Genomic DNA, 26,314 nt, shown 5'->3' with positions numbered 1-26,314 from the left:
TCTTATGACGTCAAGGCACCCATGAGGCCGGTGGACTGATATCCATAAATTTTAACGGGATTCAGGGGCCGACGTAGCCGGATGGTGAGCTGTGGGAATCTTTAACTCTTACATACCTGCACAAATCTGAGTGGATTTCCAGATTTTTCCATGGGGTACGTGTGTACATGCCATTATAAATGTCAATTGAATATGCAAAAAGCCAGTTTTATTGTAACAGCTTCTTCCTATCAAGATGATTGTTGGCGTATACTTGGGCTTGTGTCTGCGGCAGGACCTTGGGCCTATTCTGAGACATTCAAACGTATATCAAATCTACTTGGCACGGGCGCGCAATCTGATGAGACATAAAAAAAGAACCACTAATATTATTAGTATCTTAAACTATCGGTACCTGATCGGATGTGCCGGTTAAGGGTTTGTGAATACGCGGTTCGGCGAAGCTCTGGCGCCAATGGGGTCCTTTCGCCGGCTGGATCTCGCATCGTTATGCCGCGCAGATCCACCTGGCATTAGTGGATATTGAGATTGGGACTTCACTTTGCATTTTACGAGAATGGCAATTTACACCGAGTGAATGAATGAGGGCAATTCTGTAATTACTGCCTATATACCATTGTAAGGAAATGTCAAGAATTACGTAGATTGATAAGCGTAGTTGTTAAGTGTTTGTAAACTGAAAATGTGTTATGGCGCATCTACCAGATTCGCTGAGGCTATTTTAATGCCGGCAATGTACATGCTAAGCAACTTTTATCGAGATCAAAGGTCAGTGTAATTGGATGCTATAATCTTGATTGCTATCATTGATTAGGGCGCTGATAATGTTCTTTCACATATCTCTTATCATAAGACTTGAGGAAGCTGCGTTCTAAGCATATCAGTGGACCACCAGATATTGGCTGGTACTTCACAGCCTAGAATTGGGAACTTTCCTACAGCAGCTGAAACAACCCGAGCTGAATTGAGGCCATCAACAAGCCACCGAGCAGCTGAAAACCAAAAATTCTCTTTTCTATCATCTCAGCACCCTACTACTGAACAGCTCTCTTCAGCCATCCATATGTGGCGGCCTATCTTCGACCCGAGCCGTCGGCGTGGCGCGCTGCCGCGAACCTCCTCTCTCCAAGGGCCGCAGACATACGCCACTTCACCAGAAAAGACCTCAAGAAGGAAAATTCAGGCACCTGTTTATACATTGGGTTGTAATCGCACCACAAGACATATCTACGGAGATGTCTCAGCTAACGAGCAGGCAGACACAGTAACGGCTGGTGGCTGCACAGCGGAGCCGAGCGGTGACATCGCTCATTGCGGCCGCTTCACCTTGCCCCATTGCAACATCTCCACATCCTCTTATGTCTTTGATGCTACCTGAGCGCCCGTTGGGAGCATCTCATTGGCGTCCCTCCAATTACGCACAGCTCGTTGGGCCTTCTTGTAGCTTTGGTTTGGGCATTTGCCACTTTATTCATCCAAGCTGGCTTGGCTGGGAGGTCCTTGCTTGGCGAAACCTCTCTGGCCAACGAGAGTTCAATGGTCGAAAACTACGAAAGAATAGTTTGCAAATCGTTGCCATGCTATCTTGGGGACTTGGCGCGATAGGCGGCCTTGGTTAGATGGGATGGATACATTTCCCCAGCATGGGCTAGATCTACGAAACAATGGTTTAGCTGGCTTTGATCCAAAGCTTAGTTGGCGCGGCAGTCGACCAGCAATTGATTGGATGCTAAAGCTTTTGCGCTTCATCCGCATAAATTAACAACAGTGGAGTGCCGAGTAAGGCAGAGAGCGGCAATGCTGGGGTAAGGCAAAGAGGGCCCTGGAATGCCGATCCATTTTCATGACACAAAACGGCGCTATTCGTCGATTTATGGATGGCCCATCTGAGCGTCGTATTGCATTTGCGCGTACTATCTTCGGCCTTTTCTTCCGTCTTGTTCGCTTATTTTTGACCGCGTCTTTGTCAGGTCAGAGAACGCCGCCGTTTCGGCGGAGGCGCCTTATCCGCTTTGTGGCCGACGTTTGCTGCCATACGGCCGAACGATTAACGGGCGGCGGCAGCCATTCGACACCTCACAAGACCATGGAGATGCAGCTTAAGAATAAGCAAATGTTTGGCGTTTCCAAGGCATAGGCCGGAGGAGCCCCTGCACCGTCAAGTGACCGCAAGCCACCTCCGCAAATTCGCTCGTCTAGCCGAGCTCTGTATGGCCCGCGCGAGGCCGTTATGCCCCATTCTCCCTGCAATGATTCCCTTGGGCCAATGGATGTCGGCGACGGCGCTGCAGGCAGGGGTATGAGCGAGGTTTTAGGTCCCCTTGACTGGGCGAGCTAGAGGTGGGAAGCCAGACGGGACGATGACAACAGCTCGCATTGCTAACGCCGCTGGGCGAGACATGAGTCGACGCAGGTGCCCAGCGGAAAGCCACCAAGCATGCATATGGCTCTTTTGGACGCTGGCGCCAGCCGACTTGCAGAGCTCCTCGTGATCGCGTGCCTTGGGGCGAGATGAAGCATCAGAGACAAAAAGAAGCCAACTGCCCTCATCTCAGGCCATCCTATTTCTCCAAGAGACATTTCGCACAATTGGAAATTGCTGTCTGTGCTATACATGCTTCTTTGTTTATTGTTCCCAACACCTACCCGCCTTTGTTCACGGTCTGGCCCCGTAGTCCTGACTCTGCCCTGTTGTTGCTCCTCCAGACCCGCATATATCCCCCATTTGCCCTCCACAGTCGTCTTGTCGGCTGCATGATTTTCGAAGGGGTGGTGTGAGAAACAGACGAATCTGTGTCAGTCAAGGTGTGAGCGTGTATGGATGGCTCTGGTATACATACGAAGTAGGTAGGCATGGCACGGAGTAATATGCGTGGTCTCCATTTTTGGGACCCCTGTTGCTACCACAACACACACTTGGCATTTTATATTTAGTACTCATCGTGTCCGCCATTCCACTCCTCTCGAGACTTGCTTGTCACTCCCTTTTGCTGTTCATTTCCTGATTCATATTTGCTTTAGGCTTTTCTGAACCTACGTTCTGAATCTAGCCTGCGTGGGCTGTTCCTATACGATCCTGGCTTAACGTCAGCTTACCGGAAGTCTCATTATCATACGTTATATCGCCACCAACTCCCGCTGCTGAGCATTCCCTTAAAGGCAGCTCTAGTAATTGCGTGTAAATAGCAATACTACGGGTGCTCTCTATCTACACGAGAAAAGACGAACAAACTCCGCTTCGGGGCCTCAGAAACCAAGAAACGCATCTCTCGCCATGTTTTGTGAGACGCACTATGTGCATGAGGCGAAAATGGCTGCTCATCATGCCATGCCGTACAGAGGCCCGGTAAAAGGCACCTCGCGCAATCCGGCCTCGAAACAGTCACGGCAATCCAGAGCGCTTGATCCTGAAGATTTGACGAGAAGGCTGCAAATTGTGCTGGCAGAACAAAAAGCCGTTGCAGAGAAGAAGAAGCGGGCCAGAGCAGCAGTCGAAGCCGAACGACAGGCAAACGCCGCAGCCGCGGCACGAAATGCGAGCGCCCTGCACCCTGGAGTGCACGGAATCCCCTTGGGACCAACTGCCCCATCTACGTATATACAAAAGAAGCAAATAACAGCATCGAAATCACTCGGCAAACTTATATCTCGAGATTCAAGCGAACATGGGCCCAAGACAGAGAAAAAGGTTGGGATGAAAAATTCTACATCGTCTAGCAACAGAAATTCGGAGGACACAGCGCCGTCCAACTACCGCCACGTCCCTCAGTTTGCTGCCTCGCAGTTTGCCCGGACGACCACCACCGAGACGGTAACGGAGAAGCATCTCCTACATAAGTTGTCCAGGCAGGCCATGAAGTTCCATATGGAAGGCCCCAATGCAATGGCTAGCATGGCAGCCTCGGACCTTACACCATCTGAGCAGAACAAAGCACTCAGAAGAGTACAAAGTATGAGAGAGAGACAATATGAGAGGAACCAGTTTCAGCACAACCATACACTTGCCACTACGGCCGAGATTGATGAGAAGCCAGCATCTCCCGCTACTGCTCATACGTTCCAAGAACATCGCAAATCCAAGGACGAACCGAACAAAGAGCTGCGGAGGAGAAGCGTAGGCGCTATTCTCGGCATGATGATATCAGCAGATTCCGAACCCGCTAGAAAATCATTGTCTTCTGCAGAGAATCAGTCAATTACCAACCACTCTGATGTTCTACCAGTTAATGCCGACGAGCACCGCGTGGATTGGACCCAGAGTGATGAGGCTGCCATTCTTCAGCAGCAACAGAAGCACGAGTCTCAACAACCACAGCAGCTGCAACAGCCGCAACAGCCAATTAAAGCTAGTACAAGCCAAAATGGGTTGCGCAAGTCTGAGTCAAGATGGGCTTTGCGAACCAAGCTTGGTAACTTTGGCAAGAAGAGCGACAAACTTTCTTCACCAACAGAAGAGAAAGACGAAGAGTCGCCCGTCGAGTCGCCTAAATCTCCCCTTGCGAAAGCAGGAGGACTCTTTGCACGGTTTAAGCGTTAGTCTTATTTATTATGCAAAACCGAAAAAACTATATATATCCACACATGAGGACAAAGGGGTTGAATATGTACCTTGAATAATCTGACTGGATGATTGAATGATCGAGGATGATGTAATGATAATAAATGTTGGTGTATACATCGGTGATGGAGAGATGGTTGTTGTATATGATTGTGAAATGGTAAAAGAAGCGAGTCGATGTATGTTATAGGAAAGTTCTCTTTTTATCGACAAAGGCCATTATACCCCAAAATAGTCACATAGGCCTCTCTCAAGCCTATACTTTCTATAATTGTAACTTAATTTCAGCGATTCGCTCTTGTCTTTGGTGTATATCTTATTGATTTCGTCGGTCCTCTGCTAGTAGACGCTCGATGAGAGCGGTGTCTTGCTCAGCAACCTGGCGCTGCACATAGGCCGCGGCATCGTTTCTATCGTTTGTCTCGTTCATAATGTGCAGTATCAGCTCTGTATATTCGCGGATCGCCTCGCCGTCCTCGCCGCTGGCCTTTCTGGCCCTTCGTAGAGCAGCTTTGCCGTTCTTGATGCCAATATCGTGGTTCCACTGGCCTCTGCCGGTATTGCTATTCGCAGGAAGACCCTTCATGAGAGAAGCAGGTATGGCTTTGGAGGCAGCATCTGGGGATTCTTGCGGAGGCTGGGTCGCATCGTGGATCTCGAGGAGCTGGTTCGGTAGATTTGGGTATTTCTTGAAGAGGCGCTGGAGTTTGTCTGAGGTGGCGAGGGCGCTAAAGGGATTTGAGCGATCGATGGGCTCTGACGAAGGAGGGAGAAGCGCATTGTTGAGAGGAAGCGCAGTTGAGGTCTGGTCTGCTGGCTTGGGTTCTTCCTTTGGAGGATCGGGAGGGTGGTTCTGCTGATGGGCTTTGCTGCATGGGACGGAGCAACTGTGACTTGTTAGACAATTGTTCTTTACTTTTTCTTCGTTTCTCGTTCATCCACGTTGTCTTTCTTTGCTTGTCTTTGCGAACAAAGCAACGCGATGGCGCAAAGAGGTATTCATTGTAACGTACTATGGAAGCCGACATCGCGAGCACTTGTATTTGCCAGGATTGATCTCGCAAACACCACAAAGGTTGGCATTCGCTTTCCGCACTGAAGGCGCCTGCGCCGCCGCAACATCGCCATTGTCGTTGCCATTCTGCTGGTTTGCTGCTGCGTTCGCGTCTGACACGTGCGCTTGCTGGCTCCTGGAGATAGGGTTCTCGTCTACAGAGCTCGCAGCAGTCTCGATGCCAGACATCTCCGCGGCAGCCTTGTCTTCCGCGGGAGCTGAAGAGGTAGAGCTCTTTTCAGCCTCGCCGTGGAGAGCCTCTGACGCCATTGTGTGTATTGAGAGGCGGTTCGCAGCAGGGTGTTTGTTTAATGTCTGGCGCGTATGGGATTCTATCAAAGTGTGATGTTAAAGAGTAGCGCCCCGCCATTCTAAACTTTTTTTTTGGCAGGTCTTGTTAGTCGTTTGGCGCGCAGATCTTTTTTTTTTTTTATTCTCTGCGGTACAAAGTACATACGTAGTCGCACATTGTTCAGATATTATTACAGCTTAAACTGCCTACAGGGGGCTCCCGGCGCAAGGAACATGTTCGTCAAGAGAGCGAGGAAAAAAAATTATGGCGCCCTTGCACCCTGGAAATGCAAGTCAGTGAGCAGGGCAGGCAGCGTCATTGGTGCAGCAGCTGCGTCATAACGGCCGTTTAGCTGGCGAGATTTCTACAAATGAGCGTCTGCAGGCTGCCCCTTTTCGGAGCATATAATGCAACCCTTCTGCTGTGGCGAGAGAAGACCAGTTTTGCTGGTCTCGATCGCCTGCTACATTATGCTAGTTCTCCATTGGCCGTGATGAAGACGAGAATACGACGCGAGCTTGACCACTATCCAACTATTGCAAGTATTGATATGATATTCTGTCAATTTTTGTTTCTGGTTTTACTATTTGCTAAGAACAACGCCACTGTGGCGCCTCTTGATTGACGAATGGCGGCCGAGCTGAATAAATCAAAGGAAAGGAAAGCTATGCGTCTTTGCTGGATTGTTTTGAGATAGGTATCTTGAGATACCGCCGGATGTCGTTCACTGCCTAGTCTTATCAGTCAGCGTAACTTGCCTAAGAGTCTTCACTGAGGTCGCTTGGTTTGGCTCTCGGCGACCATTCCGTAGGGCTACAATGCCGCGCATGCTAGGGAATAAGCTCCAGCTGGTAGATTCTTAGGCGTCGTGCTAGCCTCCCAAGGTTTTGGATTCCCCAGAGTCGTAGCATGTGGCGTGCCGCCTAAGGTTCGAATAGCCTCGACTTGACAGCACAGTGCATAGGAGCGGGGGCAGCAAGCGCAGGACGCCACCTAAATCACTGCATGACGAGCATTCAAACTGCATTCGAAAACAAATGTCATTGCCGCGTGGACATTGCTCAGACAAACATGCCTTGGCCCAGCGGCTTATGCGAATCGTACGCCGGCAGTGCTCCTCCCGCCGAGTCCCTAGTCCCTCTTCAGCTCTGGAGCTCGGCTGGCGGGCGGGCGTTGGAGGAAGTGTAGTCGAGGTATAATTTCGAATTGGCATCTTGACAGCGTCTGGCCATGTTGTTGAGCATTGCTGCTGATATCAACGCCAATTGAGCGGGTGCTCTTCAATGATTGGAGCCGTTTGGGGTCAACCCTGCTCTTGCTACGGCCCAAAGCTTCGTAGCACTCGGATATTTTGGAACAATCGCAAAAGCAATAGCTGCTGCAAGAGTCGCTCAACTGCTGCAGAAAAGGCGTCGCGTGATACTGTCTCAGCTGCCCGTAACTTCGTACCTTGGCCTCTGCAGCTCCCACTGGCTCGCGGCTGGCCTATGGAATGGCTGGGCCGGCCTGGCCTTGGGAGGGGTGCCAAGCAGGTGAAGCGAGTCGTAGGTGCCCGCCGCTATGCTTAGCCCGTAAAGCTTGGTAGAGGTCGAGCGGTACCTCGTAGTGACAAGGCTAGCATCGACGACGCCGTCTGTCTCCAATCTCGATGCGAGAAACTGTGCCGCCCCAGGTGGGAGCAGAGGCAGTTGGAGCAGACCAGGTGACTTGCGACGACTTGAGGCGGGGTTCTGGAATCGAACGATTTGCGGGGTGGCGATCACTGATATTTCTGAGCCAGAAGCTGGGGTTCTAGGAGGATTGCAGCTCTCCTCTCATCTGCTCTGCATGCGTCACGACACCCTCGCTGCTAACTGCCACTAGCGCTCTGTTGTTCTCTCGTATGAGAGCTTGTTTGAGCCCGTCTGTTCTTGGGGGCCTTTATCCGCAATCGGCAGCGACCAATCCCAGCGATGCAAACTCGATGCCTCGCCGCTGAGGCTGTGGAAAAACGGAAGACTATATCTAGACATGGAGCTTAAGCTTGGCTTGATTGACAGTGGCTGCTGAGCTAAGGTGGCAAAGGCTTATTAGACCCAAAGACGGTGCTTTGTTTCCCTCAGCTAAGGTTAGCCGCAGCGACCAAGTCCTGGTGGTGTCTCGTTAAGCTGATGATTGTCGATGGATTGTATTCTCTTATTCTGTTTGCTTTAGGTTTTAGGGCACAATTTCCAGCCGCACCTCCAAAGTTTCCCCCGCCCCTCCAGTGGGAAGGTCCAGGCCAAGACTGCCAGGATCAGGTCGGTTCTGCTAGCTCTGTAGCGCCTTTAGTGCCTACTAGAGCTGCCAGGATCTTCCTAAGCACGCAGGCACGGCAAGACACGAATGTACCTGCTGGTACTCTGTGTAGTTTCGCTAATGCAGGTCACTGGAAGGGGCCGGGAAATCGCCAGATTGGCCCTGTTTCACGGCAGAGGTACAAGCTGTATATCGACAGCAAGAAGAGACGATGCCTGCGGATGGAGATGGGAATAGAGCTGAGTATTTATTATGAAAGTAATGAAAAAAGGGCCATATCAAATAGAAATCGCCATTGTACAAGCTGCATCTTGAGATTGGCCTATTAGCAGCAGCATATCAAGACAGCATGACAGCCGGTAGGGCATCATAGAGAGACCCTCCATGGTCTGCATGTGCCATACTCTAGCCAAGCGAAGGATGACACCTCGCAAGGAGACGACTAAATTGAAGATGAACAGACTTCATACAATAGCGATTGCTCTCTATACGTCGTTGTGAGTCAATGGCGCTTTTGCTTCTGCCAAAATGTAAAAGAATTGAGTCGAGATGAACTGCTAGGGCTATAATAGATCTCGATGGACGGATATCGCTGGCTGGGAGTACCGCAGCCCTAATCTGAGCTACAGAGAGGTACTTTGTGTACATTCTTACCTGCATCCACCATCGAATGCAGCAATATCGCAGCCTTTGCTGAGTCCACCACGTTATAGGTACGAGGCGCCCCTCGGCCAAAGGGGGCCAGCAGGGACTCCGTAAGATGCAGCAAATTACTGCAACCTTGGTACGGAGTTTTACCTGCCCCGTACCTTGTCTTGGCTCTGCTCCTACTTGTAGCAGCCAGTGCGTTCCTGGGGCTGAGGTGGTAGTAATCAGAACAACCGCTAAAATAACCTCACGGTGACAGTGGTATTGCCCTAAATAGGCTATAGCGGCAGCTTCAGGTCACCTAAATGTGACTGCTCGCCTCCTTCAGCAGTCGGGGATGCCGGCCGGCATCGACGATGCGAGCCAGGATCAAGAATTTTCCAAGGCAGCGCGGGAAGAAAATCTCTGCAGAGTTGCCTCTCTTGCCCCAGCTCTGTAAAGCGTTATACTGCCCAGGTAGTAGGTAGTCGCAACTATTGCCAGCGTTGGTACTAAACCGTTCGTCGTAGAAAGAGCTGTGCCCTGTTATACTGCAAAGAGTTTTGGGACGATGATGCTCCGTGGTTGGATGTCGATCATACGGAGAGAGAAGCTGGTCCCGTGCTCATGGCGAATCAACTTACACCCAGCGCAGACGCAAGCCATACAGCATGGCGCTATTAGTAACCGCTGTCTAAGACGAGAGCAAGGGGTGGTGGGATTGCTGGATGCCCTGTCGATATGAGCATGGAGTGCGAAGTACTTACCAAGTCTTACCAAGTACCTGTGATGCAAACAGCCTTCAGACGAAACGAGGTGTGAATCTGTTTGTTTTCTTCCAGTCTCCAGGTAAGCAAAATGACAAGCACAAGAGATTGAAACGAATACTTTTCCCCCCTTTGCCTTGTGGCGATGTGCCGGATTATGCATTTATATAATTGAGCATTTGTGATTATGGGAAGCGATCATCCGAAGTCCCATATATAATTGAGCCCTCAAGGCGCAGGATCGTTGATTCCACTTATAATGAGCAGGTACTACGTGTAGTTATACCTGCTGCATGGCATTTGCAGGTGGAAAGAACGTAGCACTATCCGGCATCTAGATATTCCCGTTACTCGAAGCAGAAGAGACAAGAAGGAAAATCTCTTGTGTTGATCTTCTGTTTAACAGGTTTGATGCCGACTTCTCTCTCATCACATCACACCACATGCACGACATACCGCACGCCCGTCTCCTCACTGTGAGATGCAAACTAATGCCTCCTCTTTTTCCCAGTCCAATGCACCGCAGCCTTTGTTGCAGGCCCGGTTCCACGGCCACCTAGGGCCGCCACCTGGCCCAGCCCACATCGAGTTTGCCCCAGGCCCCATGGTCATCTCGAGGACCTCATGGATAGCTGCGGGAAATCCTGACGGCACTCGAAGCTCAGAGAAGCTGGGTTGGACAATGATCAACTCTCGATGCGAGCAAACAATAAAGCATCGTCTCTCTGATTGGCTCTCCAACCATACTTTGCCTTCAGCCATTAGTTCTACTATATGCTCGTCTTGGCTTGGATGAGCTTCCATCCCTCTGATCTCGTCTGCCGACACCACCTCCACCATCATCCGACGAAAGGCTGCTCGCGCGCCCGTGTGCTCTGCTCTGCTACTCATGCAAGTTGAGTGCCAGAGTAGCCCTCGCCCACCAACCCATGAAGAATCCACCACCCATCCATCCACATCACCCCCTTGTTAGCTTGCTTGGCTTGGCTATCCGTGTTAGCGCTATTAATCAATCCTCTTCTCTTAACGACAAAGGAGGGGGCCCAAGCCGAAGAGTCAAGCAAAAGCATATTTGCAACGCCAGCTCCTCTTTACAAGCCTCTGCAGACGCCTCATCACCTTTACAAGCCGGCCTTGTATGCGCTTCCCCTCTCGTTGCTTGTCGACCTCCACACTTCCAGCCGCGGCCAGCCTATCCGGATCGCCCTAGTCCGGTATTTCGTTTTAGTTCACACGGTACGGCGAGGTACTTGATTTTATTTCTGGAGCTTCTGCTCTCCTAATTTAACCTGCTTGCCGCAAGTGGTAGCGGCTTTGTACACACGTCCCTCGATGTCTCCGTCCGCTGTAGCTCAGTGCCTCTGAGCCTGAGCTTGACTCCAAGGGCTCTTTTGAACCATGTGTAAGTCTGGTGGTGGCAGAGCTCAGAACCATCACACTTGTCTCAGATACTGAACATCGTCACATTTCGATGTGCGGAGTACTATATATGCAGTAAATGCCCACCCAGGTCAGGCAATAATATCACAAGTACAGCCCACAGAAAAATAGCACATACATGCAAAGCCCACTTCCCTCTCTCCCTGCATCTGCCGCAACTCCCCCTCGTGCAGCAAATGCGACGGTACCTGGCAGTTCGTAACTCCTCCAGCGCTGTCTGCTCCGTGCGTCTGGCGGCGCCCAGGGGACCCCAGCGCCTAAATCTCCCCTCTGCATAGCGCTCTGCACAGCGCTCTGCAGCGGCGCGGGCTCCGCCTCGTTAGCGCTACAAGCTGCTATTGAGGAGGTACTTCGGGGTACTCCGGACCCCATAAAGTTGGCACGCCGGCCGTCCTCGTCTACGCCACTTACTGCCCTGGCGCTCAGGCCTGGGGGCTCTCTCTCCACCTTTTGAAAACGTCGACCGCACGACACCTGCGCCGGCCTCTGTCGCGAGCCTCTCGACCTCTTCCACCCCACCTGCGCCGAACCGCGACGTCTTCGAGTTCAAATCGACTGAGCCGAACTGACTTAAACCTCGGGTCTGTTCCTGATCCTGCTTCCGTCCAGCCGCTTGCCGGGTTCCAGCTCTCTGCCCTTCACCATCGCCACTCATCCATCGCACCGCAGCTTCACTCGATCCGCGTCCTTGGCGATCGACTCAGCCTGTAGCATCCCGCTCTACCTCGTCTCTCCCCTGGCCGCAGCGCCTTGCTAAGCTGCTGCTGTTACAGCTTCCCGTGCCGGCGTCGTGCGTTGTCAGCATTGGCTGCGCTTGGATTGGCGAGTCCCTGGGCCTCTAACAGGAGAATCATGGGCCTCGACTGGCACAAGGTGCTTCTCCAGCTCTAGCAACACCATTGCCTCTCCGTCTGCAGTCGTCGCTCGCCATTTCCCGCGGCTGTGGATGAGCACGGAGCATTATCTCGCCTTGGTCCCATCCTCTCTCCTTACAGCCTAAACCCCTGCCTCTTTTGTCCTCTTTCTGCTTCGGTCTCGTCTGGTTTTCTCTCTCGCCTTTCTCTCTCGCCTTTCTCTCTCTTTTTTGGGTTCTGGATTAGACGCGCCGGCTTAGACGTTATACTTTCCGATATTGTCCTTCTTCACCCGCCTTCTTGTTTCACTTTAATCAATCGAATCGCCCAACGGCTTTTTGCGGCACCCAACCATCACCACCCAAAACCACCACCACCACCACCATTGCCGCTCGAGCACGCCGACACACGCTTCTTTCGCCACTTCCAAAAAACCTTCGTCAGCCTATCGCGTCTCGTCCAGTCGCTCTCGTCTATCATTTCTACCACTTAGAACTTCTTTTTTTCTTCTATTTGATTCCCCACATAGACCGTACCTGACATTTTGTGACTGGTAAGTGGAATGTTCTTTGAACTTCAGCTCAGCTGGCCTCGACCCAGTCCTGACGCCTTCTCCCCTTCCCCCATCACGCATTATGCATTTTAGCGATCTAGGCGGCTGCGAAGAACTTGTCGATCAGATCCGGGGCCATCTCGCTATGCCTGCATGAGCTTGGTTTACTATAGTCTGCATTGATATGCTAACGATTAAATAGCTTTGTCTTATTCTTTTCAGATTCATTCTTCTACAACATTTCCGTTTTCTGAAGTTTCAACCTCTCAAACCCCATCCTCCTCAGATCTATATTCCTCCCGTTGGCATTTTACGCTCGAAAGATCTCACACACCGAACCTCCCCGGGCGATCATCTGATTCTTTTGGCTCTGCCTTATTATTCGGCGCCAAACTACCTTCCGCTAGTATCGATTTCTTAAATCCTCTATCACTTGGAGACAAGTTCGCACGCAGAAAACAAAACGCGGCTCGAATTGTATAAATTCGCTCCTGCACCCAATTAGCGTTATCCTCATCGACCGATCATGAGTTCAGGCTCCGCTAAGAACGGATCATCGTCGAGGTTGACTCAGGTGCCGTCCAACCAGTCTCTACTGTTGGAAAAAGTGAATGCTAGGACGTCGACCCCAGACTCTGAAGCGCTAGCCAGCTCTGAAGACGAAGGAGATCATCGCCACGAAACCTCTCAAACCCTTGTACAGCCCGTCAAGCCTGTCCGCCGGGCCTCTTGGTTAAACGATACATCTGCACCTCTCAGCCGACCTCGCAAAGGGTCATTTGCGAGCAATTCAATGTCTCCAACCACATCTCACCCCAGCACTCCATCCATTGAAACCGGAGCGGGGACCTGGGGCTCTCATTCCACGTCCTCAACAATGGGTCGCACGCCAGGGTCGAACTTTCATTGGGGAACTGGTATCTGGAATTCAGATCGCAAAGACCCGCCGTTGAGACTCAGCGAGGTTCTCCCATCTCCTACCTCGACTGTACCCCCCGGGGCTGGAAGCAACTCTTTCTTTGGCCCAGATTCTTCCAGCCTAACACCGACCTCCGCAGCCGCTCGTGAGCCAGGCACCAATTCACAAATCCCCTTTCCCATTCCACTCCATCCTACGCCAAAAACCTACCGCTCGCAATCGTATTCTGCTGGGCAGCTGGATCCTGAAATGTCGCCAGGCACTGGGATGAGCTCCTCCACCGTCATAGGTCGGGCTCGTTATCCTGCTCTTCAGCATCGACCTTCACGGCCTAGCATGCTAAGCGAGATGTCGAGCGATGGAACCATGCTTGGAAAGGTCAAAGAAGTGGAAGATGACGACGACGAAAACTCATCCGAATCCCTCCAAGGCTCCTTCCATCAGAGCGCTGAAGCTAAAGCTATTGAGATGCTTGCGCGAGAGAATGCCATGCTTAGGCAGCAGCAACAGGCTCAGCAACAGGCTCAGCAGGCTCAACAGCAACAGCAGCAGCAGCAGCAGTACGGTTCAAGGATTCGACAACGCGGTGCCCCTGGATCTTATCATGGCAACGGTTACCCCCTTCGAGAGTACGTTCCAGAAGAAGCGGATTATGCTATCGATGAGCTTGATGAAACAAATGACGGCGAGGGCATGGGCAGGCGACCTGCCGATAGGAGAATGAGCGAGTTTGGTATATCAGGAAACCCATACCGCAATCCTATGGGCTTTGATGGACGGAAAGAAGTTCCCAACTTGAAGAAGGCGCTTTGGTCTAGCTCTCCAAGCTACTTTGCAAATGACCTTTCCCAGAGCAGACGCCATTCTTTCGCCAATATGCCCACACGACAGGGATCCATCAGCTCGATTGCCGATTCTGTTGCTACACTGGAGGCACCAAATCCTGATCTCCAGCTGAATCAGGGCTATCCGTCCGGCTACCCAGACAGCTCAGCTTTTGGAGGCGCGAGTAATCGTAAGTTTTCTTTAGACCTAGTCAGCTACATGTACATGGGCGCTAACAGTTCCTCGACAGCTAATTTCTTCCCAGGAGGTGGTAACATGGCGGGCTCTATGCCGTCAGGATTTAGCAATCCGTTCGCGTCTCCGTTTGGAATGCACGGTCAATTTTCTGCCAACCGTCCGCCGTCTCCCCATCGTAACGTGTATAGCGTGGGCCAACCAAGGCACAACCAGCTTTTGCACGTCGTCCTATTCAAGTGCGCCAGAGCGGACGTATTCTATATCCAAGAAGGGACTGGGCTTACTGTCAAGCCTGGAGACCTTGTCATTGTCGAGGCTGATCGAGGCACCGACCTTGGAACTGTTGCACGAGACAACGTCGATTGGCAGACAGCCAAGGAGCTCAAAGAACACTATGCAGAGGAGCAATACAAATGGTTAATGATGTATTCTCAAAACGCGGCCGCCGCACAGGAAGGTTCAGGTGCCGGCCTCTTGGCTTCATCCAATGGCCTCCAGGGCAGTGCGATTGGTGGTATGGGCCCACCAAATCAACACCACATGCAAGAGCCCAGTGCTGGTGAGCTACGCCCCAAGCTCATCAAGCGTCTCGCCCAGAACCACGAGATTCATTCTCTGCGAGACAAAGAAGGCCAGGAGGCCAAGGCGAAGCGGGTGTGCATGCAAAAGGTCAAGGAACACGGCCTAAACATGGAGATTCTTGACGCTGAGTTCCAAATGTAAGCTGAAATATGTCCTTATGAAAATGATATCGCATTAAGCTGACCGAATTGTTAGGGACTGGAAGAAACTGACCTTTTACTACTTTGCTGATTCCTATATTAACTTCAACTCCCTTGTCACGGATCTCTTCAAGATATACAAGACTCGTATCTGGATGTCCGCAATCAACCCGGCATCATTTGCTAGCCCTACCTTGGGGATCCAAGCGCCGAGCGGTGTTGGACCTGGTGCCGTTGGTGTTGGTCGCGGAGCAAATCCAAATGAGCGTCGCCCGAACCAAGTCTCGCAACAGGAACAGCAATCACAACTATTCGCTGGCGCTGCACAACAAGCTCGGGGCCTGCGATCTGGCTATGCCCAGTCTCAATTAGCCGCAGATAGACCAGCTCCTGCAGCCACCGGATTTCCACCTCCCAATTACGCATATGGGTCCGCAGGTGGCTTCGGGAATAATCGAATGAATAACGGTGGCTCATACACGTTGGGCGTGAACCAAGGTGCCGATGCCTTCGCTGGTGCTGGATTCCCACACTCGGGCGATCTCCAGTCAATCCGCCAGCGATTTCCTACTTCTCAAACCATGACACCCCCTGGGCAGCAACCCCAGGGCGTGAATACCATCTCACCTCCTGGCGACTGGACAGCCAGTTTTCAAGGTCTCTCACTGAACACTCACTAAATTTTTGGACGGCAACATTTGAACGACTTATAGCATGATTAGACTACAACGCTCGTTTTTCTTTATTGCGCGCTGATTGCTATTCTCTAAAGGATATTCAACGATAATGAAAGAATAAAAGAAGACAAAATATTTCTTTTTGCAATATGCCTATTCATCAGTTTTATTTTTTCTGACGGCGGCGGCGATGGCTCAGTATGAACATCACATGAGCGAATCTCGAAGTTTTTTTTTTTTTTTTTGCTTAAAGAGGGGAGTCTGCTGCACCATTTCTCTCATTATTACAATAGAGCCCCCCTCGCAACTGTCGTTACATCTGGAAATCTTTTTTTGCTATATACATACATATACATACATATTATCCCTCTATAACCCTGGTATGGATTACGGATTTGGCTACTGGACATGCGAGATCAAAGAATGGAGAATGGGTATGGTTTTGCTTTCGCTTCCATTGGCTGAGAATATAGACAGAGAGACCTGAGTTAACGCAATGCATGCTGTAACTAATACACAATCAAAAAAAGGGAACGGATTGGGTATGGCTAATGTCATGTACGACAAGAGATTTTTTTTTATTTTTTTCCTTTTATCTATATGCTCTTCTTCTTTGTCGTGCTCTCTCGACAACCTTTCTTATTATTTTACTTTACAGAATTTGGACCGCATTAGTATTTGCTTTTCTTAAAGATAAAGAATAATTCATTATTATAAAGAGAATATTATTTTTGGTATTGAATTGATGATTGACTGCACTATCTTGAAATCTGGTGTCCTGCATGATATGCTGTAGCAGCTAGCACTACCCGAGGCGAAAATGGCTACGAAGAATGGCCAACATTGATCACTACCCTAAAACTGTTGGGTTCGTTTCTTCGCTTCAGTCAGCGTATATTTGTATCAATAAATGAAATACATTGGCAGACAATCTTTATTATGTAGACACTTTTTCTTTCCAAGGTTAGGTGCACAGCGATGCACCTTCCAATATGCGAGGGCAGCTTTCTCAATAGGAGGAAGGTGCGATGTTCGCTGAATATCTAGTGACTCTCCGCCCTTCTCATTTCTCAATCCCAATTTCACAACAAAAGTTTTTTTTTTTCTAATTCTTTCTCACCGTCCTTTTTACATTATTTCTTTTGAAGATGTTTCATTTCGTTATGATTCTTTGTTGTTGAGTCTCAGTCATTGGACGATAACTTTCTACATCTTATAGTTGTGTCTTTTATCGAGATGCCCGCCAGAACACGGAAAAGAAAGGCTTCAGAAGAGGGTAAGAGACCGATTGTTTAATTTCAATCCTCTAAATGCCGCTTGAGTTTATACAACAAACTGACAAGTTATTGTAGAAGATGCGGCACCTGAAGTTATGCCTGCAGCGAAAAAGACATCGCGGGCGCCATGTAAATCGCAGAAGAGCTCCCAAGAACAGCCACCAAAAGCTAGGAAAAGTTCGAAGAAAGCACAGTCAGAGAATAGGTAATAACGTCTGTGAATATACGTGCGAAATTGAAATTGATGGCAATTGATGTTAGTGAGAGCTCGAATCCTACGAGAGCTTCCAAAAAGGCCAATTCAACAGCTTCTGGCGTGTCGACTGCAAAGAGAGACATTCGGAAAAAAGCAGATGAGTTGATTCATATAATAGAGAGCCAGTATGATGATTCCTGAGAGTTTTCTCCTCTTGCATTCGTCTCAGAAGTACTAACAAGGAGCTGACTTGCAGGGCTGAAGACGGGCCTAGTGATCTTGGATCCGGTACTATTACCACTGGGACGAAGATGACCCCTCTCTGGACAGATAAGATCGGTTTGGAGCCTGAGACAATCAGAAGAAATCCCAATACAATATACCAGAAATCTTGCGAACATATACAAAGCATGCACGAGACTATCGAGGAATATAAACGGGTAAATCGTGCAACGGCCAATCTAGCAAAGCCCGCCGAGATCAAACAATGGGAGCAGGATTCCAAAGACATAACAAAAGTGGACAAAAGAGCTATGGAGATTTTGATAAATAAACTAAACGTCATTGTAACTGGGGAGAAGAAGGCAGAGCATCATCGTTCTCTGGCACGATCAGCCGATGAGGTTGAGCAAGCTGCTCGGAAGTGGCTTCAGACTGGGATCTCGACTGGGGAAGAAACCTGGGGAGATGCTGCACGAGAGGCTATTAAGGCGTTATCTGGATTGGCCAAGATTTTGTCGTGATTAATAGATAAGATCAATTCCAGTTGATTGACCTAATACCAACCATTCAACGTTGTCGGACATCTGTTTTCTACTTGATCTCAAATGTTCCTTGGTATCTCCACTTATCTTGTAGATCGTCCGCATTGAGTTTGTTCGTTCATGTGGCTGACTCAGCAGTGCTCCACCCAGCTTTTTTTTCCCACCAAGAAAGCCCACGAGGGCTCTGAGGGGCAAGTCCTATCACGCTAGAGCCATGATGGGTTTAGCCCGTCGCTTAACCCACAAACAGGCCCTTGAATTTTCATTATCGCTTTTGGGTTTTGCAGCCTTCTCCTCCGAAATTTCGACATCCTCTCGATCCAACCTCGTTCAACTAACCCTCGGCAGGAAAATTTCTGACCTCAAGCCGGTTTGTCCTCCCCCTCCCATTCATGTCTATTCCAATTCATCTTCTTCCATTGAGGAGTGAATAGCAAAACGTCTGTTTGGTAAAGCTAACGTTTGTCGTCGTCGCCGCCGCCAAATAGCAAAAATGGGTGCCCTCAAGTATGTCGAAGAGCTCCAGAAGAAGAAGCAGTCCGATTTGGTCCGCTTCCTTCTCCGTGTGCGCTGCTGGGAAGTACGTTACAACTCCGAATGAAATTACACACACACGCAAAAACATCCCGAGACGAAATATATATAAAAAAATTTCAATACGTTCTCTGTGGACGGGGCCGGATGAGGTCGAGGCAGTGGGAATTGAAACTTTTTTTCGATGTCTAGATTTTTCTTCTCTACACTCTTTCTTCTCTCTTCTGTGGCTACCTCCATCTTTGGACGGGACTTGTGTGTGAGATTGGGAAATTATCTTTTCCCTTTTCTCACATGCTGTTCCTATTCTTTGCCCGTAAAACGGCATTGAAGGTCACGAGAGAGAGAAACGAGATGAAGAAACGTCTACGACTGATGAGTTTCCCGTGTTCCCAACTGCCAACATCTACATCCCCCCTCTGTCTTTGCTATACACTCGTTGAACATTTGCTGAGAGTGCATTAATATAGTACCGTCAATTGAACGTTATCCACCGCGCCTCCCGCCCTTCGCGCCCCGACAAGGCTCGCCGTCTGGGCTACAAGGCCAAGCAGGGATACGTTATCTACCGTGTCCGTGTCCGCCGTGGTGGCCGCAAGCGCCCTGCCCCCAAGGGTGCCACCTATGGTACGTTTTTCTTCAAATCCGCTCGGAAAAATTTTCTCTCCAGAAGAATCTGTTTACTGACAAAATCTCAACGAAAACAGGCAAGCCCACCAACCAGGGTATCAACCAGCTCAAGTACCAGCGCTCCCTCAAGGCCACCGCCGAGGAGCGTGTCGGTCGCCGCTGCGCTAACCTGCGCGTCCTGAACTCCTACTGGATCAACCAGGACTCTACCTACAAGTACTTCGAGGTCATCCTCGTCGACCCCAGCCACAAGGCCATCCGCATCGACCCCCGCATCAACTGGATCGTCAACCCCGTCCACAAGCACCGCGAGGCTCGTGGCCTTACCGCCACCGGCAAGCGCTCCCGTGGTCTCAACAAGGGCCACCGCTACAACAAGACCACCGCTGGCCGCAGAAAGACCTGGAAGAGACACAACACCCTGTCCCTGTGGCGCTACAGGTAAACGCTCTCCGCCGGAAAGCGGAAGCGTTGACGACCGGGGTGGTTTTGCGGTGGCAGCGTTCCTGGATATCCTTCTGGGAGTGTTCTTCGCGAGAGTTCTTTGGTGGTCTTCTTCGTTTTTACTGTTGCAGCAGAAATGTATTTGCGAGCAGGAAAAATATCACGGAGGTAGCCTGGAAGATCGGAGTTTAAAAAAAGGCCAAAAGATGCTACTTTCTTCTTTGGTAGTTCTTTAAAAATGGAAATGGCATGAACACTTTCCGATGATTAATATTTCGGAACTGCGATGATATCTCTTTTTTCTTTTCAAATTTTCCTATGTAGAAAGCAATTGTGACTTTTCACTCTTCATCTTCCCAAGTGTGTCCCATTCTCAATTGCCAGTGTTCCCTGCGTAAGATGCAATGTAGCTCAGTATCCATTCATCATGATCCCCTCCCCAACAAAAAGCATAGTAAGTAGATCACATGTAAACCACACCAAGATGAAGACATGCCATATTCAGTGCCCAATCCATGTCAATTGATAAATAGCAAAATGATTTCTTGTCTCTAAATACAATCCAGAAAGCAAGGAGCCTTTATCTCGTTACTACCTCCGCACGCAAACCCCCAAAACATATCAGCCCCGATCCAGAAGAAAGCTGAGTTACTTCCTCCATCGTGAAATCGAACTCCCCCAAAGTAAAAACCGAGTTCAAATGGCTCCAATTTTGTCTGTCTCTCTTTCTCTCTCAAACATAATACAAGCCGCGCGCGAACTGCAGGCAATTTTTGCAGAAACGTGAGGGGGGAAAAAGGCAAAACGTGAAGAGGAAAAGGAAAGAAAACACACACCCAGCTACCCAGGCTTGCGCATTGGCGACATTACCAGTTCATTGAGCCCTAACTAAAATCCAGCCGTTTCATATAGTCCAAATTTCCTTCGTTGGCCTTTGAAAGCTTCAATGTTTAGATACCATTGTCACTTAATTGGACAACTCAACAACCTCCGAGCGAACTGGGGAGTTGATCCATTCAACAAACCAGATATACAACTCCAATGAAAATCCAGCAGTCGTCAAAAGAGGCATGCGGACCGCAAAATCCAACGTATGCCGCTTCAAATGGCTGTCTGTAGTGGTAAATAATAAGAGAAGAAAAAAAGAAAACCATTCTAGGTGATAAAACTGAAAACCGGGGAGAGAAAAACACATCAAATGACAATAAGAGAATCGAAGAGAAGAAGAAAAAGAAAAAGAAAGTAATAGTTTGTCATCGGAGTCAATACTGGAAGCAGTAACGATCCAAGCACAAGTATAGACGAAGTCTTGGGCTGGCTCGCCTATGCATGTGTTCTTAAATCGTATGTAGACAACCTGAAGCACCGATGGCGCAAACCGAGAAAAGATTCCCGAACCACGTTCATTCGTTCGTAATATACACGCAAAACACTCTTATAAATGCTGTGTTGCTCAGATACTGAGCAGGTCGTTCCTGAAGGAATATCGCGTTCTGGCTTGCGGAGCTAATGAAACAGAAAAGGAAGAGAGACCGAAAATAGAATTAGGAATGTCATCATCGTGACAGTGTCACCACCGTGCCGCATAAAGTCGTATTCCAATGAAATCTCATAAGTGAATAGCGTAAGAGCATAGGCGGCTGAAGGGACATTATACACGCAAATCGTCAAAATAGACGAAATTTCAAATAGTTTACACCCAGTGCGTCTCACCATCCACCGAAGTGTTAGCAGAGTGTCCCTGGCTAAATCTTTGGTTGAATTGGGGAGGCTGGACAGAGCCACCCGAGCTGGAGCTTGTAGAGGATGTCGGCATAGAGGTACTGCTGGTGAATGGAGGTGGCACCTGCTGGCGCATGCCCTGGCTTCCAATACTAGGGACCGATGCCCCGTTCGTATTGGCACTGGCATTAGGACCAATGGGGGGAAGCACTCCAGGACCTGAAATCCCCCGGTTATGGCTGGGGCGCAGTGGGATCTGGCCACCTGTGTTGTCAGAAGGAGTGACTTGGCCACTCGAGGCAGCGCTTCCGCGGTTATCATACGCGGCAATCTTTGCTTGGATGCGGCGTCCGTATGGAGTCGTACGAATCTGTGGAAGAATAGGGCGGATAGCCTCAACAAGACGGTATTTCTGATGAGGAGTGGAAAATTCAAGCGCCGTCTGTATGACATAATTGGCAAATGAATCACGAAGAAGGCGCTCCATCTCCGGTTGAGCCAGCATCTCTTCTACAATCATGTCCTTCGAAGGAGCTTGGGCACAGCGCAGGCACTTCTCAATAACATTGGAGCTGAATTTGTGGCGAGAGAGCTGGCTGATACAGCCCTGGAACATGCCAACAATAGGCTCAGTGAAGGTGGGCTCATTGAGATCAATGATATATTGGACAACGTAGTTGCCAAATGGATCTTGAACCAATATGCGCGCATGTTCAGTGATGCGCTGGATCAGCCAGAGCTTCTGCTCGCCCGTGGCATGGTCGATGCAGCGCTGGAGCACACAGCAGCCGTGCCTGTGGGTACCAACTTCGATACAGTTGTTGCCGACAGCATCGAAAATGAACTGGGCGTCAGTAGCAGTGAGCTTGTTAAGACACTTCTGGATGACATGGTTGCCGTTCAGATCCTGGATGAGCTCCACAACTCGGAAACGGAGAGCCTCAATAATGAGATGAATCTGCTGAGGAGTACTGACGTACTCAATCATCTTCTGAAGGGCTCTCGTTCCGTGCTGGTTAAGAGCGATGCGCACCATGTCTTGGGATGCGTTCTGGATTAAAACAGTTCTTTCGTCGTCATTGCAGAACTCGAGGAGCTTTTGGCACAAATAATTACCAAACGGATCCGTCATGAGCTCTATGACATGCTGATTGGTCTCGAGCCAAATCATGTGAACCTGATCGCTATTGCGTTCTTCCAGCTTCTTTTGGAGATAGCGGCAACCGTGCTGATCTTTGCATAGCTCATAAATCTGGCCTCGAAATGAATCCAGTGGCATATTTTGATATCGAGACATTGCTGTAAAAAGGACGTTAGTATAAAGGAGCAAGAGAGAAACAAGGAAGGGCGCTGCTAACACTCACTTTCGTTATCTAGTTGTCGACGATGCTGGATAACGCGAGCTTGGCTGTCACGGTGCTGATTGCCCTGACCGTAGGATACGTTACCATAGGGGGGATAATTCTGAGATGTGAATGCGCCGCCTCCATTGGCTCCATTAATATTCAGCTGCTGCATCCCTGCAGAGAGCGAGTGAGCGCCGTATGAAGGGCTTGAAGTGGAACTTGGGGTTGGAAAGCCATTTGTTGGGTAGAAGTTGGTGCTGCCAGGAGAAGCCACAGGGGCGGCGGCATGAGGAGTTGCAGGGTGAGGTGCCACAGATGCCATGGTTGGTCCAAACGGAGCAGCGCTAGCTTGAAGAGCTGAGTTAATCGACGGGAAGACGCCAGCCTGCTCTCGACTGGCACTGATATTGTTATCGTTGGACAACTCGCGAGCATGTCGAACTGGTACTGCTCCAGCAGGAATGCGGCCGATGCTAGCATTATGATTATGGAAGTGCTGCTGAGCGTGGTTGTTTGCGCCACCGTTTATCATGGAGGCACCTGCAGGGTTCTTGACGGTAGGGATGTCGTTGGCAGAATAAGAGCTGTGCAGCTTGGGAGGTGGGTGGACTGCCTGAGAAGCACCAGCAGTCTCATTGGAATTTTCCGAAATGTACTTGAGATCAAGGGAGTGTCGAAAAGATGCAGGCCGGTTTCCAATGTTGCCTGTGTCGCCAGTCTGGCCAACGGAGTGCCCATTAATAGCAGACATGCTGTGCTGGGTACGATGCCGGGCTACGTTGGTTCTCCAATGACTGGAGGATCGCGCTTCAGGGTTAGGCGAGGGTGCCAGAGCAAGGTCGAGAGCGGCTGATGATGCCGATAGCTAAGAGAAGATTGCGAAATTAGCAAATTTGAAAATCACCGATTACAAGAATCAGGCTACAGAACACGGAGAAGTGTAGTGGTAGGGAATGGAGAAAGATGAGAGAAGAAGAGGATGAAAAAGAAGAGGAAGAGGTGGGGGGGATAAGAGCTGCAAAGGTAAAACGCGTGCTGGAGATGGGGGAGAGAGGTGTGCTGCCTGCTGCCAGCTGCTAAGCGTCTGTCACCCCAATATGGCAGCCCGAAGGTGATAATATTGGGAGAACAGGAGAAGAAGCTACCAATCTACGCTAAACGCAGCGCTCTCAAAGATTTTTATAACGTCTAAACTTTGGAAGTAACAGAAAAGCAAAAGAAATGAGTACTCACAATTTGGTCGTCACGGCGAACAAGGGTGGGAAAGCTCTCGTCAGCAGTGTAGCCGGAATTTAGGTGGTGTGGTTCGTCGTCACCAAACAAAAAGCGCGTTGTGTTGGTCTGATCAAGATTCGTGTCGTAAAATCCAGTTCTTGAGCGAGTGACCGGCATGGAATACCGATTTATCCTCCTAATATCAAAGGTTAGCTATATAAGATATGCCAAGGAATCGAGCCCTCGAGTCAGTGGAGTAGATGTGGCAGCTTGACATGCAAGATGGCGCAAAGTACACCTGCTCTGCGCAGGAGATGCCTCACAGGCTTGGTTCCTGGCGCCTGGCAACAGTGTTGCGCAGGCATGAATCCAAAGCGTACTCGCACTCGCTCCTCTGGCAAGCCAGCCTCGCATGCATAAGATACTAGCCCCGCTCATGCTACTCAAGGCAAACACTTTACGCGCTCTCAGAATATCCAACCGCCAAAGGGAGGGGAATCAACAAAAAACTCTTTCTGCCGTGTACTTACGAGTTTGTAGATCGCTGACTGCTCGGATCTTGACGAACAGCCTCCTCTTTATCATCGTCATCGCTGTTGCGGCGCGTAATAGGGACAGACCGCGATGGCACCTGGGCATCATCAAGCCCGTATGACTGCTGGAGCGAGCCGGCGCCGTGGACAGGAGAGTCCAGCAGCGAACCAGAGCGAGCTGGTCGGCCGAATAAGCCTGGGGGAGAAGTTATGCTCGAGGTCGAGAAGCGATTCGGCCGTGAGAAGATGGAAGGAAAGCCGTTGTTGGTGTTTCGATATTCGGGAGGGGTTGTCGGCTCGGATTGATGCCCGGCGAATCGATTCATCTCTTCTTCCATTCGCACCAACTCAAGCGCCTCTCGTCGCTGTTTCTGATCCAATGCGTGCATCTCGATCTCAAAGAGGCGTCTCTGTTCTCGAATCCTCTCATACTCTAACCGTTTCTTCTCAATCTAAACGTCGGGGAGTTAGTCGAGCTCGCGATTCTCAGTATATTCAACCCATGCAGGTTCCTAGCCTAGGGGCGGAAACTAGCATGGGAAGGAAGGATTGGATGGGAGTGGTTGTGTTTGGAAGCCATCGATTGGGGGCTACCTACCAATTGGACCCTATGTAGCGCCTGCGTGGCAGAGAGTCAGCCAATGTCGCACATAAACAAAACGGAGAGCTTCGCAGCAGGCCACGCCTGGCACTGCAAGCAGCGGCAGCAACGTGTTCCTAACCAGGTCCCCAACAACGACTTACATTATTATATTCTTGGGACCCGTTATAGTCTTGAGATATGTCGGCCCTACGGGGCGGAGAAGTTAGGGAGCTCATTGAAGAGAGTGTTGGCACACGGCCCGAGTCGGTGGTGAAGCGGCGAGGTAAGGAGGAGCGCAAGTCGTGGCTCGACGGCTGTTGTAGCTGCTGTTGCTGTTGTTGCTGTTGTTGTTGCTGCTGCTGTTGAGGGATGCGAGCGGCGCCGCGAGAAGGTGAGACAAGCGGGTTGACGGGCGGCTCGTTCCTCGGCGCCTGCTGAGGGCGGAATCGCGAATCTTCCATGCCGGGCAACGAAGGGAAAGCGACAATACTCGTACACGCCGAATTGGCTGCGCTCGGACGGTCTATATAGCCTAAAGCGCTGCAGACATGAAGCACAAGGGCAAAAGTCAGCACGCCTTATTGTTGTGGACGAGAAGGTTAGGGCCAGGCACAGGAGCCAGCGACGCTGGAGGCGGGGTGGGATAGGGCGAAGGGATTGGACCGTTGACGAGGCAAGGCGATGCTGGTCTGTGGTCGGTGTTGCAGCCACAAGCAAGGATGAGCAAGGATGAGCCGGTGGATGCCCAGATGGTCTGGGCTGGACTGGGGCCAGCGCGCCAGGCAGGGGTCCTTGGTGTGCATCCAGCGTCCAGTTTCCACCGCCGTGCTGCAGCAGGTCGCTGGATCAAGCTCGATAGACACCGTTGGGAGGCCGAGTCGTCATCGGTGGCTCGCTGCCAGCTCAGCATCACGTTGGTGTTGGGTATTGAGCACGGCGAGGCAGAGCGTGAGGCAGCAGCCAAACGCCCGGACTATATCCAGCTCCCAAGCCAAGGCGACGCCAGGTCATGGCCGCTAGTGCTACCGCTGCTCGTATACAAGCAGGATGGCAAAACGTGCTCGTGCTCGTGTGCTGGTGATGGTGTCTTGGTTGTTACGAAGCATCCAAGGGCCTCCCAGTCTCGATGTTGACCCTTTGCTCAGTCCGTGCCATCGAAAGAAGAGGCATTGGCGAAGACAGAGGAAGCCTAGCCAGCAAAGCTCTGTGGCCCAGCCAGCATCTCATCTCCTCGATCAAGTGCCTCGGCCAGCTCATCGCCAAATTGGTCAAGTCCCAGGGAAAATGTGTTATGCTGGCAGTGGTCA

General features: G+C 50.4%; 8 protein-coding genes across 8 annotated transcripts; 6 read left to right on the top strand and 2 right to left on the bottom strand.

The window, feature by feature from the left end:
- Positions 1-640: 640 nt before the first annotated feature.
- On the top strand, positions 641-1,608 carry GGI43DRAFT_413627 (uncharacterized protein). Its single transcript, XM_083206928.1, has one exon. It carries the CDS (start codon positions 1,064-1,066, stop codon positions 1,376-1,378), a length of 315 nt encoding a protein of 104 aa, XP_083057451.1. The 5' UTR covers positions 641-1,063; the 3' UTR covers positions 1,379-1,608.
- A 1,702-nt stretch (positions 1,609-3,310) lies between these two features.
- Positions 3,311-4,537, top strand: GGI43DRAFT_386781 (uncharacterized protein; the record flags this gene model as incomplete). Its single annotated transcript, XM_083203842.1, has 1 exon — positions 3,311-4,537. One exon carries the CDS (start codon positions 3,311-3,313, stop codon positions 4,535-4,537), a length of 1,227 nt encoding a protein of 408 aa, XP_083057450.1.
- Positions 4,538-4,874: 337 nt separating this feature from the next.
- GGI43DRAFT_386780 (zinc finger HIT domain-containing protein) lies at positions 4,875-5,882 on the bottom strand (the record flags this gene model as incomplete). Its single annotated transcript, XM_083203841.1, has 2 exons — positions 4,875-5,445; positions 5,572-5,882. 2 exons carry the CDS (start codon positions 5,880-5,882, stop codon positions 4,875-4,877), a joined length of 882 nt encoding a protein of 293 aa, XP_083057449.1.
- A 7,066-nt stretch (positions 5,883-12,948) lies between these two features.
- GGI43DRAFT_386779 (PSP1 family protein) lies at positions 12,949-15,766 on the top strand (the record flags this gene model as incomplete). Its single annotated transcript, XM_083203840.1, has 3 exons — positions 12,949-14,356; positions 14,417-15,083; positions 15,142-15,766. The coding sequence occupies 3 exons, from the start codon at positions 12,949-12,951 to the stop codon at positions 15,764-15,766; spliced, it is 2,700 nt and encodes an 899-aa protein (XP_083057448.1).
- Positions 15,767-16,999: 1,233 nt separating this feature from the next.
- Positions 17,000-17,979, top strand: GGI43DRAFT_386778 (uncharacterized protein; the record flags this gene model as incomplete). The annotated part of the gene is made up of 4 exons (XM_083203839.1): positions 17,000-17,039; positions 17,116-17,245; positions 17,302-17,421; positions 17,493-17,979. The coding sequence occupies 4 exons, from the start codon at positions 17,000-17,002 to the stop codon at positions 17,977-17,979; spliced, it is 777 nt and encodes a 258-aa protein (XP_083057447.1).
- A 368-nt stretch (positions 17,980-18,347) lies between these two features.
- Positions 18,348-19,970, top strand: GGI43DRAFT_413607 (60S ribosomal protein eL15). The gene is made up of 3 exons (XM_083206927.1): positions 18,348-18,580; positions 19,005-19,161; positions 19,242-19,970. Exons 1-3 carry the CDS (start codon positions 18,494-18,496, stop codon positions 19,607-19,609), a joined length of 612 nt encoding a protein of 203 aa, XP_083057446.1. The 5' UTR covers positions 18,348-18,493; the 3' UTR covers positions 19,610-19,970.
- A 1,331-nt stretch (positions 19,971-21,301) lies between these two features.
- GGI43DRAFT_424941 (armadillo-type protein) lies at positions 21,302-25,468 on the bottom strand (the record flags this gene model as incomplete). The annotated part of the gene is made up of 5 exons (XM_083208438.1): positions 21,302-22,629; positions 22,695-23,541; positions 23,910-24,084; positions 24,422-24,876; positions 25,169-25,468. The coding sequence occupies 5 exons, from the start codon at positions 25,466-25,468 to the stop codon at positions 21,302-21,304; spliced, it is 3,105 nt and encodes a 1,034-aa protein (XP_083057445.1).
- A 129-nt stretch (positions 25,469-25,597) lies between these two features.
- GGI43DRAFT_189951 (uncharacterized protein) lies at positions 25,598-26,314 on the top strand. The gene has a single exon (XM_083199937.1). The coding sequence runs from the start codon at positions 25,727-25,729 to the stop codon at positions 26,138-26,140; it is 414 nt and encodes a 137-aa protein (XP_083057444.1). The 5' UTR covers positions 25,598-25,726; the 3' UTR covers positions 26,141-26,314.

This window comes from Trichoderma evansii, assembly GCF_050947405.1.
Source record: "Trichoderma evansii strain SZMC 28006 chromosome Unknown GGI43scaffold_21, whole genome shotgun sequence".
Taxonomy (NCBI): domain Eukaryota; kingdom Fungi; phylum Ascomycota; class Sordariomycetes; order Hypocreales; family Hypocreaceae; genus Trichoderma; species Trichoderma evansii.
Note: the sequence above shows the minus strand (reverse complement) of the source record. Positions and strands in the feature narration are given on the sequence as shown.

What these genes read in the sequence shown, in the direction of transcription:
- GGI43DRAFT_413627 (XM_083206928.1), top strand. Translation starts at nt 1,064, where the DNA reads ATGTGGCGGCCTATCTTCGACCCGAGCCGTCGGCGTGGCGCGCTGCCG.
- GGI43DRAFT_413607 (XM_083206927.1), top strand. Translation starts at nt 18,494, where the DNA reads ATGGGTGCCCTCAAGTATGTCGAAGAGCTCCAGAAGAAGAAGCAGTCC. An exon ending in TCCGTGTGCGCTGCTGGGAA is followed by an intron (nt 18,581 to 19,004) that starts GTACGTTACAAC and finishes GCATTAATATAG; the next exon opens with TACCGTCAATTGAACGTTAT. An exon ending in CCCCAAGGGTGCCACCTATG is followed by an intron (nt 19,162 to 19,241) that starts GTACGTTTTTCT and finishes CAACGAAAACAG; the next exon opens with GCAAGCCCACCAACCAGGGT.
- GGI43DRAFT_189951 (XM_083199937.1), top strand. Translation starts at nt 25,727, where the DNA reads ATGAGCAAGGATGAGCCGGTGGATGCCCAGATGGTCTGGGCTGGACTG.